The 18,327-nt window shown below is 57.5% G+C and overlaps 1 protein-coding gene across 1 annotated transcript in view; it reads right to left on the bottom strand.

The window, feature by feature from the left end:
* The window catches only part of ADCY3 (adenylate cyclase 3), a 68,749-nt gene extending 52,548 nt beyond the window's left edge, over nucleotides 1-16,201 (bottom strand). Inside the window, exon 1 of the mRNA XM_056122567.1 lies at nucleotides 15,389-16,201. Within this exon, the coding sequence (XP_055978542.1) occupies nucleotides 15,389-16,063 (675 nt within the window). The 5' untranslated portion in view covers nucleotides 16,064-16,201. The remainder of the gene's footprint in view (nucleotides 1-15,388) is intronic.
* Nucleotides 16,202-18,327: the final 2,126 nt, after the last annotated feature.

The following is an 18,327-nucleotide window of genomic DNA, read 5'->3' as shown; positions in this document are numbered from 1 at the left end:
GGTGCATATGTATTCAGGATTATGATTTCTTTGACAATAGGCCCTCTGAGTCCTATCAGAAGTGATCCACGAGCACAGAGCCAGGAGTCAATCCTGAGCACCTCTGAGCATGGCCCAAACCCTCCCCACTAAAAGTCCGTATGGCACCTTTGCTCTTCAAGGGTGTTTTTGTTGGGTGTAGAATTCCAGGATGGGTCATGAAAAAATTGCTTTTGTTGTTTGTTTGTTTGGGGGCCACACCCAAAAATGCTCAGGGGTTACTCCTGGCTCTACACTCAGGAATTACTCCTGGTGATGCTCAGGACCATATGGGATGCCGGGGATCAAACTCTCAAGTCGGCTACATGCAAGGCAAGCACCTTCCCCGCTGGGCTATTGCTATGGCCCCCCAAAATTACATATTTCATTTCTCTTCTCCTTTGCCTTGAATAATTTCCAGTCCCTTGTACTGTCTTCCTTTGATCATCTCTGTGTGATGTGATGTGTCCAACTCTTCTTCTCGTTGTCTCTCTCCCACCTTCCCACCCGTCCCTCCTCTCATCGCTTTCATTAGTTTCTCTTTACTGCCAGTACTAAGCATCTTCATTGTGGTGTCCTGGGTATGGTTCTCTATATTTATTATTGACACCGGGGCCCTCCACTGCGGTGCTCGGGGGGCGATGCAGGGCCAGGATGTCTGCAGGGTCCTGTGCCCACAGTCCTCGAACTGTCTCCCCCACCACAGGCTCTTCATCTTTTTTTTTTTTGGCCTTTTGGGTCACACCCAGCAATGCACAGGGGTTACTCCTGGCTTTGCACTCAGGAATTACTTCTGATGGTGCTCAGGGAACCATGTGGCATGCTGGGAATCGAACTCGGGTTGGCCGCGTGCAAGGCAAACGCCCTACTCGCTGTGCTCTCGTTCCAGCCCCACTCTTCATCTTCTTATCCCAGTTACGTGAAGCTTCCGAAACTGCGGGCTTCAGGCTCTCATCCAATCTAACCCATCTTTCTAGCATCTTCTTTCTGTTTTTCTGGGACTCCACAGCATGCGACCAAAGCCATTTGTATAGCTCTCGGCCCTTCACTCACCTTCCCATCTTCTAGCTCAAAAGCCAATTCTCTGGGACTCCTCTCGCCACCCCCTCAGCAGCCAGTGCCCCAGACCTGCCCTAACCCAGAGCTGGAATCCCGTTTCTCTTCATGCCCAGCTCAGACGGCTCTGCCATGAGCCTGTCCTCCCGGAGCGGAGGGGTTGTTCTCTCTGTGCTCCCAAGAGTCTTGTTATCACAGAGGGTCCTTGAGACTCTGGGGTCAAGCTCAAAACATCTTGGTACATACCCCAGGATCAAAGCCCAGAAGAGGGAAGGAACTGGACTCCTTGATCTCTGCGAGGGAGGGAGAGGCTGATGACACAGCTTTAGCCCAAGTCAGCCTGTACTGGAGAGAAGTGAGCATGCGGTGTCTGAGGGGGTCAGGCAGGAGTCCCTTCTGCCACACAGCAGATTCAGTCGACGGATGCGGCCAGAGGAAATACTCCGGGAGGACCCACTTCACGCACGCCACTTCTTCAAGATGCTTCTTATGCGTTCTGGGGAAATCTTCCAGCCTTAAACTTCCCTTTTCATACTTAAGATTTTAGGCCACACTTGGTGGTGCTCAGGAGCTACTGACTTCATGTTCGGGGGGGTGGGGGGCACCCCGTGGTGCTCAAGGGACCAAGTGGTGTTGGGGATGAAACCTGGGCTCCCTCGTGCCACGCCCGCACACAGGCCCTGAGCTAGTTCCGTGTTACACGACCCAGGTCTTCCCATGGAGGAAACCCAGCTCAGGGGGAGCAACGGTTACCCCGACCCCGCACCCATCAGGGAGCACCTTCTGACCCAGCTCGGTGCCCTGGTCAGAGGACAGAGAGACAGGCAGAGAGGAGAGGGGCAGCCCCATGGAGGCGCAGGCGGGGGCAGGAGGGCGCCCTAGTTTCCCGCCCCGTCTCCTCTGCAGCTGCTCCAGCCCCTTATGCCCTTCTTGTTTGTCTCCTGGGCCTCACCCAGCAGAGCTGGGGACACCTCCTGACTCTGTTCTCAGGGGTCACGTGGGGGGGGGGGTCATGCCATGCTGGTAGCACATGCACTCAGCCATATCCTCCTGTCCCCTGAGACGCTCTGCATCCCAGGGACACTCTAGTCTCAAGGACTCTGACAGCCTCACCTCGGCACCTCCAAAGAGTCCTTCCTTTTACCTCGAGAGGGTCTGGCAGAGGAGCTGCCCCCAGCCTGCGCTTCCTTGCAGAGTGAGGATGGAGGGGCTGAGGGCACCCACACTTGCCCAGGGCTGTGAGAAAGTCACTGGTTCTTGCTGATCTTGATAAATTTACAGAAACCATCACCCTACCTCAACGGTGCCTCTTCTCCCTTGCATATGCAAATCCAGAAAGTTCTGCTGGTGTTCCCACCAAGCGTCCATGGGAAGGGGAGGGAGAGAGGGTGCTTCGTTCACCCTCTTACCTGGGTCAGACTGTTCCTCACGCAGAGACGCATAGAATCAATCTTCGCATCTGTCTGTAGGAAGAGGCCTGGCTCCCAGGAGGCATGCGTGAGGGCAAAATCCCGGCAGTAATTGTCAGCTAATGACTATTTTCCAGGCTTTCCATAATGAACACGTTTGTTACTTTTCTATTAGACTGAACCCCATGGCATGAGGTGGTCTGGAGGCGGCGGGTGTTGGGCGAGGCTAGGTATTAGCAGTTTCGTGTCCTTCGACCTAATCAGTCAGCAACTGCATCAGTCAGCAACTGCATCACCTTCAACAAGAATGATGGGCCAGTCCTGCAGCCGGAGCACCAAGACAGCGGGAGGCCATTAGCCTTGCACGCAGCCAACCTGGGTTCGATCCCTGGCATCCCATTTGGTCCCTGAGCACTGCCAGCAGTGGAGACTACCGTGTCATCCACAACCAAGAAATCTCCAATCAGAGCCACAGCACTGCTGTCTGGGGTGAGCGGGGGGTGGGGGGGGGACTTGGTCCTGCAAGGGCTCTGGGGCAAGGAGCACTCCAGGACAGAGAATAAATCTGGTCACCTGAAGGCCCAGAAACCACATCCCCTGGGGATTTGAAGAAATAGGATTCTGGGGGGCAGGCGGCAAGAAGGCCAAGCACCGAAAATGGACAAGGCAAATAATGTGACCTCCAGATGAAACTAGGACCAGGACAGAAGCTCCCCAAGAACAGATAGTGTATACACCAATATGGAAGCCCCCCCCCCCAAGGTCCTCATTACCCCGATCCAGCCCAGCCCCTTGTAAAACAAGGGCCCATCTTCAGGCCAGCAGTGCCCCCCACCAACCCCCAAAATCACCTCTCCTGCCTGCTTGTTTCACCCAACAGGGCTTCCCGGTTGCAGGAGCCCCCCCCCCCAAAAAAAACCTACTCAAAGAGCAGCTGCTTATTCCTCTGAGATCAGGAAAGCCCAAAGAGACAGAACATGGGGAGTGAAAGTGCCAAGTAACTACTTGGGAATTATTTGATAAAAGCAAGTGGATAAAAATAAAGGGCTGCACTGGAGGTGGGCGGGACACGAGTGGGAATCTGACCCCTGTAGGTGAAGGGAGACACATCTGGGACCGATTCTCCCCCAAGCGTCCCTCCCTCCTTCCCTTCCCCGCATTGTTGTTAGTGAAGATTGCACCCCTGTGCTGAGGATCCCCAAAGGGGCTGCACAGGACAGGATCATATTCCCAGCCGGATACCCTCCCAGGAGGCCACAATCCAGGCCCCAAACGGTTTCTAAGTCTCCTCCTGATGAGGAGACTGAAATTGTGCTGCTGTCTCCCAGATACGGGAACCCGAGCGGGCACCCACAGCAAAGAGCTTTGCCTTGTTAAGAAGACAAGCAGAATGCTTCCGGTTAGACTAAAAGTGAACTCACGTACATCTTCAAGTCTCTGCACAGGTACCACTTTTACTGACTGAAAAGTCTGTAAAGGAGACAGCTCCACGCTGGAGCCCAGCACCACAGCGTCCCCCAGGCACTGTCGGGAGTGACCCTTGAGCCCTGAGCATTGAGTCAGAGCTCCAGGGCTCACCCTGAGAAGTCTACTGAGTTTTCATACAAGAAAAGCACCCATATAAAGTCGTATTGTGAAGTCTGACTGTCTTCTACAGACAGGCGACCATGCATACAGTCACAATCCAGAATATCCCCCTCACCTCAGAACGCGCCCTGGGCCTTGCCTGGGGACCCAGCTCTCTCCCCCGAACCCCCAAGACCCTGCACTGTGCTGGGCTTGGCTGCTGGTCACTCTCGCCACCCTGTCCGAACCTCTGTTCCCTTTTCAGGGGGCAGAGAACTCGCTCTTTCTCACGTGCTGTGTGGGGTCTGACACACCAGTGTCTCGGGGTGACAAGGCGCCTGCACCCAGTTCAGAGGCCACTCAGGGCAATGCACCCTGAAATACAGTTCCCTGTCCCAGTCCCACCCCTGCCACTGTCACTGCCCGCTCCTGTCCCTGTTTCTCCTCCACCTTCTCTTCAAGGACAGGCCAAGTCGAGAAAGGGCTCCCAGCACGGCTGAACAACTGCCCGCGGCTCCGAGGCACTGGACATGCGTGTGGTTGAGCATCTGGGGCTATTCTGAGGGCCCAGGGCTGCAGAGAGGAGGACAGGGTGGAGATGCGAAGGGAACCCCCACCCCAAGGTGTCTGCACGCTGGACGATGAGGCACATCCCCCACACCCATTCGCTGCCCCTCTAAGTCCAGCCCTAAGTCCTGAAGGTCACAGGCCCCGGAGAAGAGGAACGAGGGGAAGGGCAGAGGGAACACCCTACCCCGGGGTTACCCTTGACCCCATAACAGAAGTTCCCGGAAGACTAATTTGACATCCCTTGGGTCCAAATCATTCCACTCTCCACTGTGTCTCCATCCTTCCTGGCTCTCAGGCTACACCTCCTCCAAAAGGCAAAATAAAGTGACAGGGGCTGGAGCAATAGCACAGTGGGTAGGGCGTTTGCCTTACACCCGGATGACCCAGGTTCGATTCCCAGCATCCCATATGGTGCCCTGAGCACTGCCAGGGGTAATTCCTGAGTGCAGAACCAGGAGTAACCCCTATATATCGCCGGGTGTGACCCAAAAAGCAAAAAATAAAATAAAATAAAAATAAAGTCACAGTGTGAAGATCAACCCATGCCATGTACCACGCAAAGGCCTTATCCTCACGGGGCACCAGTCAGGAAGCACAGGTCCTATTTAAAAGTCACCCTAACAACTGGCTGTTGAATCCAACAGTAAAGATGATGGGGGGGTGGGGATGGGAATGAGCGACTAGTGTGCCCACCCAGCCTCTAGACACCAGGACACGGCAGACCCCTGTGCACACCGACAGTTGGTCCAAGTCACTCAGAACCCTGCATCAGAGTCAACAGGTTGGTGTGGGGTGCCCAGCACTGCTGTGGTGCTCGGTCCTGGCCACCAGGGAGGGCAAGGCCTCTGTGACTGGCCCCGGGGGTGCACAGGCAGGAAGCAGAGCTCAGATGGGACCATGTCACAAACAGGGCATCACGTGGCAGGGTCTGGCTGGACCAAGCCCCTTCTGAGTGAGCAACCTCACAGGCACCTTGGGGTTAGACTGCCCAGGCATGGTGGGACTGGGAAGGAGAGAATCTGCTCTCTCAAGGGCCACCGCACAGGACCCTCTGCTGAGACAGATGCCCCGGCCCGGGCTGGAGAAGAAGCATCGTCTCCCTCAGCTGGCTCCAGCCCCAGGAAGAGCCGCTGTGCACGTGCAGGGCAGCGAGCTGAGCCAGGGCGTCGGTGCCACCCTGCCACCTGGGTGCCGGCAAGGCAGTCTCCAGCTGAGAGGCCCACCCAGCCCTGGGAAAGCAGCCCGGGACTGGAGGGTCAGAAACCGGCTGACCTGGGGTCAGGTCCCAACGGGATCAGGCAAGGCCCATTCCCACCCCCAGCCCCGGGGAAGTACCGATTTGGCTTCTTAGGAATTTGCAGTTAATTGGTATCAAGTCACTGGGGAGGTGGGGGGTGAGGGCAGACGGGGCATAGGACACATATGCTGTCCCCTTCCCTGGTACCAAGGCTTCAGCATATTCAGCCTCTTTCTTTCTTTCTTCCTTCCTTTCTTTCTTTCTTTCTTTCTTTCTTTCTTTCTTTCTTTCTGTTTTTGCTTTTTGAGACATACCCAGCAGTGCTCAGGGGACCAAGCTCTGCACTCAAGAATCACTCCTGGCGGTGCTCTATCATGCCAGGGCTCGAACCTGGGTCGGCTGCGTACAAGGCAAGTGCCTTACCCGCTGTTCTACCACTCAGGCCCCTCAGGCTCTTTCTTAATCTTATTTATTTTTTAATTATGGTATACACGGGCTGCTCCTGGCTCTGTGCTCATGACTAGCATCAGGGATTGAACAAGGATCAGCGGCATGCAAGATAAGTACCTACCCAGTGTAGTGTCTCTTCAGCACTTAGTCTCATAATGCCCTTGGGTAAAGATCTCCCCCTTGCAGACACAGGCCACCACAGAGCTATCCCGGGCAGCTGCCCTCGCCTTCGGTCTCAGCGGGCACCAGGCCCCATGACACGTGACCAACGGACCCCAACCAAGGCAGCCCAGGGCGTTCTGGAGATGGGTGAAGGCAGGGCGGAATGAGTCATGCTCTGGTGCTCCTGAGGTGAGGCGAGGAGAGGCCTCATTACAACACAGGCAAACATCTTAGGAACCAAAGAAGGATCCTGCCGGAGGAACAGCTGAAAACGTGACGGGAGCAGGAGGCAGACCTGGCCGGGAGGGGTGATGAGAGGGAGGCGACCAGTGGGCTGGAGTGATGAATAAATGATAATAAGTAAATGAAGTAGAAGGATGAATTAATCACGAGGAACCACAAATGCCTGCAGGAAAGGTTCAGTTCAGCCTGGTACAGTTAGCCAAAAACATCTTACACAGCCATTAAAATTGATGAGCATGGGGACCGGAGAGATGGCACTGTGGGTGGAGCATTGCCCTGTACATGGTTAACCCAGCCACAATCCCCAGCACCCCCTATGGTCTCCTGCGCCCTGCCAGGAGTGATCCCTGAGTTCAGAATCAGGACTGAGCCCTGAGCACTGCTAGGAGTGGCCCAAAACTCCCCATCCACCCCAACACTCCCCCAGCCCCCGCAAAAAATGAGCACGAATATTATCTTAAAACAGAAGAAAGAGGTTTGAGAGATATGCTTTGCCTGTGGGAGTCCTGGGTTCAATTCCTGGCACCACATAAGAAAAAAAATAAAGATACCTAACTAGTTTCTGCATGCATTAGAACTTGCAAAGTGCTTCTGTATATATTATCCATGCTTCCCCAGCAGATGCAAAACACCACCCAGTTCCCAGGTAAAGAGGGAGCCTCCTGACCCAGTACGCAGACTGACTCACCCAGACCCTGAGCCTTTGCATAAGCTTCCCCATGAGTCAACCAATGCACCGCCATCAGACGGTGGCCGCCATCAGACAAGCTGCTTCCTGTTCCCATGTCCTTCTTCCACTTGGCAGTCTGCAGTGACCATCAGGGCCCTTGCAGGAAGCAGAGCAAGAGGGGAATGGGTGTTCTGCGCTGGGGGCCCCTCTCCAGGCTGCTCCCAAGTGTTGGGTCTAAAGCCCATCTCCCCTTCTTCTTCTTCACACTCTTGCAGACCACCTTATGTCTGCCCCATGGTGCCACTTCAATGCCACTGATGACAAGATGACAAAGTCCAGAGCGCGGGTCTAGATCTCCATCAGATATGGGACCTGGATACCAGCACCCAATGAACATCCACAGAATCATCTGAGAGTCCCACTGGGGGGAGCCCAGGGCTCCTCAAGCCTGCCCTGTGTCAATAACCTCCAGAGTCGTCTGGACCTCACTCATGTCCACCAGGACAATGCTGCTTAAACACTAATAGGACCTTTTTCTGTGTCCTGCTGAAATTCCTCCAACACGGAAGGAATAAAGCTCGAATTCCTTAACCTGCCCCCTGGCTTCTCACCTGCCTCTGCAGCTCCCACTCTGGTTCCCACCAACCCCAAGCAAGGAAGAACTTCCTATGACCCTGTGACTCTGAACAGAAAATCCATTCTCATGGGTCCACCTAGCAAACTCCTACCCATCCTTCAAAATCCAACGCAAACAACAACTCTGCCCCCCCCCCCTCTCTCTCTCTCTCTCTCCTTCTTTGCCTAGAACCCTGACAAAACGTTTGCTAGGTGATGAGGGGCACAAAGTTTCTCATTAGTCTGAAGGGGGTGGTAGGAAAAGCAAGTTCCTTATCTGCTCAGCATCATTCCATCATTCTGTGGGATCTTATGCAAATCATTTTTGCCCAAGGAGGAGATTAAAATCAAAACAACAGGATATCCATGACTCATTTTCTGCGCCCCAAAGAAATCTCCTTATCACTGATTTCACTCCTAGTCCAGAAAGAACTTTGGAAATGGTGGCAAAGTAGGAATGATCAGCAACCTGAGGAGTTATATAAATTTTGGTTTAAAAAGAAAATTCTCAAATCACTTGGCTTAACATCCGAACATTTACTCCATCCTAGATTTAGACCCGTCTCCCCCTCACCCCCAAAGGATTAAGCTTTCAGTGCGGGCCGGGGAGAAAGTACAGGGTTAGGTGCACTTGGCTGATTCTACTTCAACTCCAGAGGCCTCCCCCCACCCCCCCACCCCCCGCCCCAGGCATCGCCAGGCAGAGCCAGGAGTAAGTCCTGAACACAGCTAGGTGGGGCCCAACTACCCTCCCCCACAAAAAAAAACCCTTAATGCAAGGTGAGGCGGGAAATAAAGACTGCAAAGCAGCAGAGCATGTCAAACAACTCAGCATTGCAAGGATGCAAAGGAATTCTACTGTGGCTCTTAGCTCTCCTTGAGGCTAATGAAACAAGCTAAAAAAGACAAATTCAGCCAGGCTCTGGAGAACATGTGAGCAAACCCCTCTCCTGGGAATGAATACAAACCTCAGAGCCAGGCTGGTATGTGAAGAGGTGCAGAGAAGGGCCAGGATGAGTGCTGGGGTGGGGGTGAGGGGGTAGGAGGCAGAGGGGGCAGAGACCCCTGGACCAGTAGCCCGGAGAGTGGGTATACATGTCTGAATGGCTTAGAGAATGTGTCTTCTTGTGGCTCGACAGCCAGGCCAGGCAGAGTCTGTGCAGATGAACTATAAGCTGCCATAGCTCTGCAGTTAACCTTGCCCATGTATTGCAGTTTTGGGAATTTTAAGAAAGGGTGGTCTACAGCATCAGAGATTCCATCTGGGGTGGCCCCATACCGAGCTAACTTCGCCGGGCCATCCCAGATCGAACCCCAGCGTCCTAGAGCTTCCACAAGCAAGGCCCAGGTACGCGGGTACCAGAACCAAATCTCCAGGTCGCATGGCAGCAGAGGCGCTGGGCGGTCCCTCTCAGCTCTCTGTCCGCTCCATGGCCTAGCTGTCACGCCCATGAGCTTCCACCAGGCACCATCTTGGCACACCAATGTCCCTGGCCCAGAGACTCCCAATTGAACCCCAAAATAGACTAGAGACCTACAGAGATGTCTCTGGAACCCAACTATCTACAACTTAGGATCCCAGAAGTGCGCGGCCACAATGATATTCAAAATGAACAATGGAAAATAAAGTATCTAGCGTCTGCCCCTGGTAGGCAGGCTTGAATGGTGGTGGGAAAATTCGGGAAAAACATAATTCCCAAAAGCAAAGAGAGGGTATTGGGGAAATTGTCTGCCATCAAGGCAGAGTGAGGGGCTGGAGTGATAGCACAGCGGATAGGGCGTGTGCCTTGTACGCGCTGACCCGGGCTTGATTCCCAGCATCCCATATGGTCGCCCAAGCACCGCCAGGAGTAATTCCTGAGTGTAAAGCCAGGAGTAACCCTTGTGCATCCCTGGGTGCACAAAAAAAAGAGGCAGGGTGAGGACTAGGATGGGGTGGGGAGATACTGGGGACATAGGTGGCGGAAAATGTGCACTGGTGGAGGATGGGTATTTGATCACAGTGTGACTGAATCTCAAACATGAAAGCTTTGTAACTGTATCTCACGGTGATTCGATAAAATAATAGGAAGGAAGGAAGGAAGGAAGGAAGGAAGGAAGGAAGGAAGGAAGGAAGGGAGGGAGGGAGGGAGGGAGGGAGGGAGGGAGGGTGGTCTGGATGTCAGAACCAACACATAAGGAAGTGATACATCTGGCTCAGACTCCATGTCTGATGCATTTGCTTTGGGTCCCCGGCTGACTCCGGGTTCTGCACTCAGATAACTCCTGGAGAGCTCGGAGGACCATCTAGGTTTGCCGAGGATCAAACCCGGGATGACTGTGTGCAAGGCTGAACTATCTCCCTGGCCTCTCCATGTCAGATTTTTAAAGCATCCCACAGTCACAGAGCATTGGTCACTGTCCAGACTCAGGTCCTTCCCCCCCAAGCATCACTCTTAGCCCCAGTTTAGTGGGTAGCCTCAAAGGAGACTGTGCCCTTCCCGTCCCGCACACACATCAAGTCTGGGGTCTATTTCCCCTTATCTGGCACATGGGTTAGCCAAGGGAACAACCAAAATAAGCTATGCCTTTAAAAATGGATTAATTTTCCACTTGCCCCTGAACACTTTCATGCTTCTTCAAAGAAGCCCAAGTCAATCTGGTGGAAAAACACACACCCGCTCTGAGAAAGAGTCGCCTGGCTGAGACAAGGCCGCCCGCAGGACCACGCGGTGATAAACTCCAAGTGCTGAAGTTCCTGGCTTGTGAGTTTGCTCCCCAGCCCTGGGTAACTTACACCCATGGCAAAGGACTGCAGATATGGAAGTGAGCCAGCCCACATCAGCGAATTTCCAGCAAGCCGAAATACAATCCTTATTTGTCCAAATGTTTTCATCCACTCCGACTTTTTAGAAATGTTGTCATGTATTTATTTATTTTGGTTAATGGATCCCACCCGCAGAGCTCAGCACCCGGCTCGGAGCTCAGGATTTGCTTCTTAGGAGCATGCGGTGTCGGGGATCAAACTCGGGCCACCCACATACACAGAGCCTGCAGCACACGCCACACTTGACACGCCATCTGCTCCTGCTGAGCGGGTCCTCAGTTACGGACGGCCACGCCTCGACAGGAAAGGTGTGTGAAGGCTGCTGGTCTAACACACGAGAAGGAAAGGACCCCACTGGCCAGAGGACACTCTTGCTCTGCCACCGACTAGCTGCGTGGCCCTATGCAAATCGCTTCCACACGTCCGGGGTCACCATCTGTGAAATAAAAATGGCATCTGCCGGGCTGGAGCGATGGGACAGCAGGTAGCACACTTGCCTTGCAGGTGGCCCCCCCGGGTTCGATCCCAGCATCCCATATGGTCCCCCCAAGTGCCACCAGGAGTTAGTCCTGAGTGTAGAGCCAGGAGTGTCCCCTGAGCGTCACCAGGCGTGGTTCCCCAACCCCCCTCCCCCACACACACAAATGGTATCTGCCTCTCACTCAGCAGAACCATCCCCGGCTCGGCTGATGGAGGGGCCACATTCCACATTTCTCTACAAGCTGCAGCGTTTGGACACACACGTGTCAGTGGGTCAGGAGGGCACCCCAGGGCCGGTCTTCAAGCCTGTGTATGCCGGTGCAGGTGGGGTTCTGGATGTTCCCCAGGGCTGGGCCTTCACAGGGTTAGCTGCAGTTACACGGCCCCTGGAAGCCTCGCTAAGCCTCGCTCAGCCTGCAGGGAACCCCCTGGAGCCCCTCAGCAGACCACTCCCAGGTGGTGTGTGATGTGGGTGTGTACAGGTACATCGGGGAAACACAACACAGCAGCAGGCGACTGGGTCGGGCCCTGTGGCTCCCGAACCCACTGTTGGCCCAGCCACCAAAGCGGCCCTCTGGCAAGAGAAGGAGCCGCTGCAGAACTATGACCTCTGCAGCCGAGTGTCCTTGGAAGAATGTGGGTGAAAGGGGGAGACGCTCTGTTGGCGCAGAGACGAGCACCACAAGCGGGGAGGGGATGGGGCGACTTGCTGCCGCGCTCAGTGAGTGACTCCTCAGAGAGCTCTGACCCGTCCTGTGTGGTCTGCCCAGCGCCTCCCACAGGCCGCCCCAGGTGGGATCTGTCCCCTGCCGGCCTCACACACACACACACACACACACACACACACACACACACACACCACACACCACACACCACACACAGTATACTTACAACACACACAACATACACACAACACCACACACATACACACTATAGACACATACATACCACACACTACACACACACCACACACCTTACACACACCACACACAACACACATACAACACACAACACACACTAAACACACAACACCACACACATACACACCATAGACACATACAACACACACTCCATACACACAAAACTCACCACACCCAACATACACACAACACACACTATACACACAACACCACACACAAACACACCATAGACACACAACACACACTCCATACACAAAAAACACCCACAACACACACCATACACACAACACACCACACATACAATATATACACACCATACACAACACACACACACCATACACACACACACACACACACACACTCTGCTGCCGCTGTCTGCTGCACCCACCGTCTCAGCCAACACGTCCTGCCATGTTGCTAGGACGGCCACCTGCGCGACCGGGTTCCCCCCAGGAACTCCCGTCCAGAGTTCGGGTCCCGGAGAGAAACAGACGATCGTTCAGGTTCTCCTGTGTTCTCTGACAGCGCTCAGCACAGCTGGGGGCGGGGGTAAGGGAAGGAGGCCCGAGGCCCGGGTTCAAGGAAGAGGGGTCTTCAGAGACAGCTCCCGGCCGCATCCCGCTTCTCACTCCCAGGCCCTCCCCAAGACGCGACCCTCCTCTCCTCTCGCCTGCCCTGCGCCTCGCGCTCTCCGTCACCCGTCTACAAGGCCAGGACCCCCAGCTCGGCTGCACACGGGGCGTGCGGGAGCGGGAGGCTCTCCCGCGGTGAGAAACGCTCCTGCACAAGCACCGGGCTGGGCGCGAGGCTGAGCACAGTCGGACGGTGAACGGGGCCTGGCAGACTCCCGGCCGCTTCTCTGCTACCAGAAGGGCTGTAAGGGGCCTCGCCCCAAATCTGCCACGAGCGCCGGAGCACAGGGTCACCCCCCACCATCCCGGCCGTGGGCTCTGCGCCCCCCTCCCTCTGCTGCCACCCGGGAGAGCAGTTGGCTCCTGCCCTCGCCCCCTCCTGCTCTGGCACCTCACCCCAGCGCCAGAACCCAGCCAACATGGGCGACAGGGGCGGCGCGTTTTAGGAGTGCAACACCGGCGCCTCTGCGCCCTGCCTGCCCCCCCATGGCGGCAGGGCCTGTCAGGCCATTCCTTCCTCTGTGATGGGAAAAAGCCCAGAGCTCTCCCCTAGACCCTCCACCCCCACCCTGCCTGCTGGGGTCATCCCACAGGCCCCCCCAAGCCCACAGGCTGCCTTTCCTGCCTTCATTCCCCCTGGGTCTGGGTGAGGGTTAGGGGCACAGGGCGCAGAGGAGGGCGGCCCGAGGCGCATCTCCAGCGGGGTCAGAGCAGCTACAAAACTCCTCGCAGCCCCCCCACCCCCCAAGTCCTGCACGCATCTCCGGAGCTGCCCAGGAGGAAGCCCTGCTGACGGGGAAAGGCAGGGAAGGAGTAGCAGAAAGCGAAAAGGGGGTGCAGAGGGCCCGGCACCCTCCCCACACGCCCCCCCACTCCATCCCAGGGGCCAGGCCAGCGGGAGGTGACGGCTGGCACCCCACTCTGCCTCCTCCCTACCCCGTGTCCCCCACCCTGCACCCCCAACTGTGCCCACCCCACTCTGCATCCCCCACTCAGAGAGACCCGGGTGGGTGGGGGCTGCTGAAACTCCAGGAGTTTGGGGGGTGGGCCTGGGAACCAAGGCACCTTTGAAAAAGTCACAGTAGTCCCAAGCAAGTGACTCAGAAACTTCTGGAACACGGCCGACTGAAAGCTGGGGCCTCCTGCACTCTCCCAGGCTCCCAAACGGACTGCGGCCCTCCCCCTCACTCCCACAGGCACCTCCAGGCCCAGCTTCCAGGCCACGGAAGGCTCTCGGGATGGAATATTTTTATTTTTAATTTACTTCTTTTTCTTTTTTTTTTCTGCTTCCCAAGTTTGGGGGACTTAGCAAGTCTGGGTTAGCCTCTGGACTCTGGGTCGGAGTGGGGGAACATTTCTGTTTTACTCCCTAAACGGGCAGCAATGAATATGGTGAAATTCAAGAGGCCCCTGGGGTCCTGGCAGAGGGTCGAGCCGAGGGTGGGCTCAGGAGAAGATGGAGGTGCAGGCAGGGCTGGAGCTGCCCCCCAGGACCCATCCACCCAGGTGGGCTTCACTGAGTCTCTCCTCAGCGTTTCCCAACCTGGACCAGGAGCAAAGTAGAGTGGAGGGGGGCGGGGTGTGGGAAGAGGGAAGGGGGGCTTCCAGGGCGGGGCCTGGGGAGCAAGAGTTGCCCACCACCGCCAGCATTTAGAGAGGAGGATGGCTCAGCCTGGAAGATGCTCAGACAGGAACCAGCCGTGCTTTCTCCCCCCCAAGGGGTGGGGGATGTGTCAGGCCAGCCGCAGGGCTCTTGCATCAACCCCCAAGGGCACCGGGAGTCCCCCGAGAGTCAATCGGTCCCTCCCAGGAGGGCGTCAGGGTATGGGCGGGGACAGAGGCGGTGCTGGGGAGGAGCTGGAGGAGGAAGGGACTGGGAGGAGGACTCGGCTACCATGAGGGGCACCTGCGCTGGTTCCAAAGCAGGAGCGGCAGCCGGGAGGCCAACGGTGACTCTAAGGCTCTGCACCCCCCTGCGGTCCCCCAACAGGTTCCCCGGAAATGGGCTTGTAAGTCCCAGAATATGTGCCGGGCTCCTCAGCTCCCGGTAGGGGTCTCAGCACAGGAGAGAGCGAGGTCCACCCTTCGGTGCAAACACGCCCAGCACCCTGACCCTCATCACGCCCCACAGCATCACCTGACTGTCCCCCACCCCGCCCCCCCCACCCCTGCCAGGCACTATGCCAGCCACCCCACCCCTCTCTCCAGCCCAGCACAATCGCAGGGCGCAGCTTGCAAGGCCAGTCATGGGGGGACTGACAAAGAAGAGAGATGGGAGCCCTCTCCTTCTGCCCCCCACCAAGAGGTGATCCCCCAGACGGTCACTGCAGGGAACGGCCGGGACAAAGCCACCTCAAGACCAGGCCTGGAGGGGTCTTCCTGCCAGCCCTTCGGTAGGCCCAGAGGACACAGCCTGGCCTCCCACTGGCCTCCGGTCCCCAGGGCCCAGCACAGATGACGAGCGCAGAGCCTGGGACAGAGGGAAAAGCGCCTCTCCCCGCCCCCAGAGCTGAGAAGGGGTGCCCTGGGTCGGGGGGCTGCAGGCCGGACTCACCTCCCTCAGCAAGAGGGTCCCATTGAGCCTGTCCTGCTGCTGCTGGGCCACGGTGACCGCCAAGACGACTGTGTGCAGCACGCAGGACAGCACGGAGATGATGACGATGGGGCTGAGGCTGAGCGGCAGCGTGATGAAGTAGGAGAAGACGAAGAAGGCCTGCCAGCCCACCGTGTCGCTGAGCGCGTGCGCGCGGGCGAAGTTCAGGCCCAGATAGGAGAAGATCTCGGCCGTGATCAGCAGCCACAGCAGGTACGGCACCACCTTGCGGCTCACGCGGTCGGGGAGCAGCCCTTTCTTGCACAACACGAAGAGGATGATGTCCAGCACCAGCCCCACGGCGGCCACCAGCAGCGGCGCCAGCTTGTCGCCGGCGAAGACCACGGCGCACATGACCACCACGTAGCAGTCGAAAAGGGCGGCGAAGACCACCAGCACCAGCAGCGTCTCGTGGCGCTGCCGCTTGAAGTAGGTCTGGTAGAGGCTCTCCAGGGACTCGGGCACGAAGGTCAGCCGCATGAAGCGGGGCAGGCACAGGCACGACCCCGAGTTGCGCACGGAGATCTCATGGGTCCGGCCCGCCCCGCGGTCGGGGTCAGAGGGCAGGCTCACCGAGTACTCGGCAGAGTACTCCGCCGAGTACTCGGGGTCGGAGAAGCCCTGGTTCCGCGGCATCCTGGCGGGCGTCTGCTTCTACCTACCGGCCACTGACCACAGGCAGGAAGGGGTCACTTATCGGGGACCAGGGACACCCAGGGACAGCCGAGGGGCGGCCACCGCTCGCAGGCGTGCGGAAAGGATTTCCAGGTCACCGGGAGCACAGAGCATCTGCAACCAAACGGGTCAGTCAGTGGAGGCGGCTCTTTCTCCGCCCTGCACCCCCCACGGTCCACACTCACCCAAGGGCCACTGAGCAGGTGGAAGCAGGCACACACACGTGCACACACACATGCACCATCCTACATCCTACAGGTACATGGACATCCACACACGCACAGGCACACCCCCCGTCCTATATGTATATGGACACCTCACACAGGTGTGCATACACATGCACACGCACCATCCTACATGGACACGGATACCACACACTTGCACGCACACACATGTACCATCCAATGCAGACATGGATGCCCATATATGCATACACACACATTCACCACCCACACACACTCATGTACATACCATTCCATACAGACATGAACACGCATGCATATATACACACACCATCCTATCACACACAGACACCCACACACACATATGTACACGCACCATCCTATATGTACATGGACACCCACACACATCTACACACATACAAATATTCACACCATTCTATAGTACATGGACACACACACATATACATGTACTATCCTATACGTACACACATACACACACACACAAGCATCATCCTATAGATACACGGACACACACACACATATATACACGCATCATCCTATACAGACATGGACACCCAGACATAAATACACCATCCTATAAGGACAGGGACTCCCACACACATATTTTCACACACCACCCTATCTGAACAGGTACACACACACACACACACATATACCTGCACATCTCATATGTACATGGGCACACACACCTACACGCCTATCAACATGCATATACGCACCGTCCTGTAGGCACATGCCACACATACATACACACCGTTCTATTCACACACACACACACAGAGTCATGTGCACCGGGCATACAAACGTGCGCACCGAGTCCTATACACACACCCAGGCGCATACACAGCTTCACGCCGTCTCCGCGCGCTGTCACGCACGACACAGTCACGGGCGCACACAGCAGCCCTGCCCGCCCACACTCCCGCCGTCCCACCGACACCCCGCGTCCTCAGTCCGGCGGGCCGGCGGGGGCTCGCCGCCTCTGCGGCCCCGGGCCCCGGGCCCCGCGCCCGGCCGGGCCGCGTCCCGCCGTCCCCGCCGTCCCCGCCGGCCGCGCTTACCTGGCGCGCGGGGCTGCTCCGCGCCGGGCCCGGAGCGCGGCCGCCCCGCGTCAGGCCCGCGAGCGCGGCGGGCTGGGGTCGCGGCCGGGGCCGGCTCGGGGGGCAGCGCGCGCGAGGCCGGGGGCGCCCGCCAGCATCCTCCGGGCCGCGCGGCACACTGAGGCCCGCGGCGGCGGCGGCGGGCGGCGCCCCGGCTCCCTCCCGCCCGCCCTCCCGCAGTCGCCGCCCCTCGGCGGGCGCGTCCCGGTCGGGGGCGGGGGCCCGAGTCACCGCCCTCCCGCCGCCGGCCCCGCGCGCTCGGGACCGGACTGGGGACGCGTGTCCCCGCCGCGGCAGCCGCCGCACGTGCTCGGCGCCGACGACCCCGCACACGCGGCTCCGGGGAGTCCGAGGCCCAGACTCGCGGAGCGCGCAGCCCAGCCGGGGACTTGCGTCAAGGCCGAGGGAAAGGGGGTCGCGCGAACAAAGGCCCGGGGAGGGGCCGGGGCGCTGGAGAGGCCAGACGCCGGGACGGGGTGGGGTAACCTGAGAATAAGTGGGTGGGTAGCGCAGAATGGCCCTCCTGGCCTCAGACCGGGCCACTCACAGGCCAGCGTCCACCCCTAGCAGTCAGGACTGGGGTGGAGGGGGGTGGTCCCTGCTTAGGAGGAGGGAGACCTGAAAGCAGCCCTTTCCCCTTTCTGCTTTGTTTGGGGGTCCCAGCCGTGCCTGTGATTTGTAACACAGGAGGTGGGGGGAATGGGGGGAGATTTTGATGGTTCTCAAAGGGACAGTTTTGTTTTTTGTTTTTTGCTTTTTGGGTCATACCAAGCGATGCTCAAGGGTTATTCTTGGCTCTGCACTCAGGAATTACCCCTGGTGGCGCTCGGGGGGGGGGGGGGGGGGGGGGGGGACCACATGGGATGCCAGGGATAGAATCCAGGCCGGCTGTGTGCAAGACAAACGCCCTACCCACTGTGCT

The sequence above is a fragment of the Sorex fumeus genome, unplaced genomic scaffold (assembly GCF_029834395.1).
Source record: "Sorex fumeus unplaced genomic scaffold, SorFum_2.1 ptg000006l, whole genome shotgun sequence".
Classification (NCBI taxonomy): Eukaryota; Metazoa; Chordata; class Mammalia; order Eulipotyphla; family Soricidae; genus Sorex; species Sorex fumeus.
The sequence above is the reverse complement of the archived record's forward strand: the minus strand, read 5'-3'. Positions and strand labels throughout refer to the sequence as shown.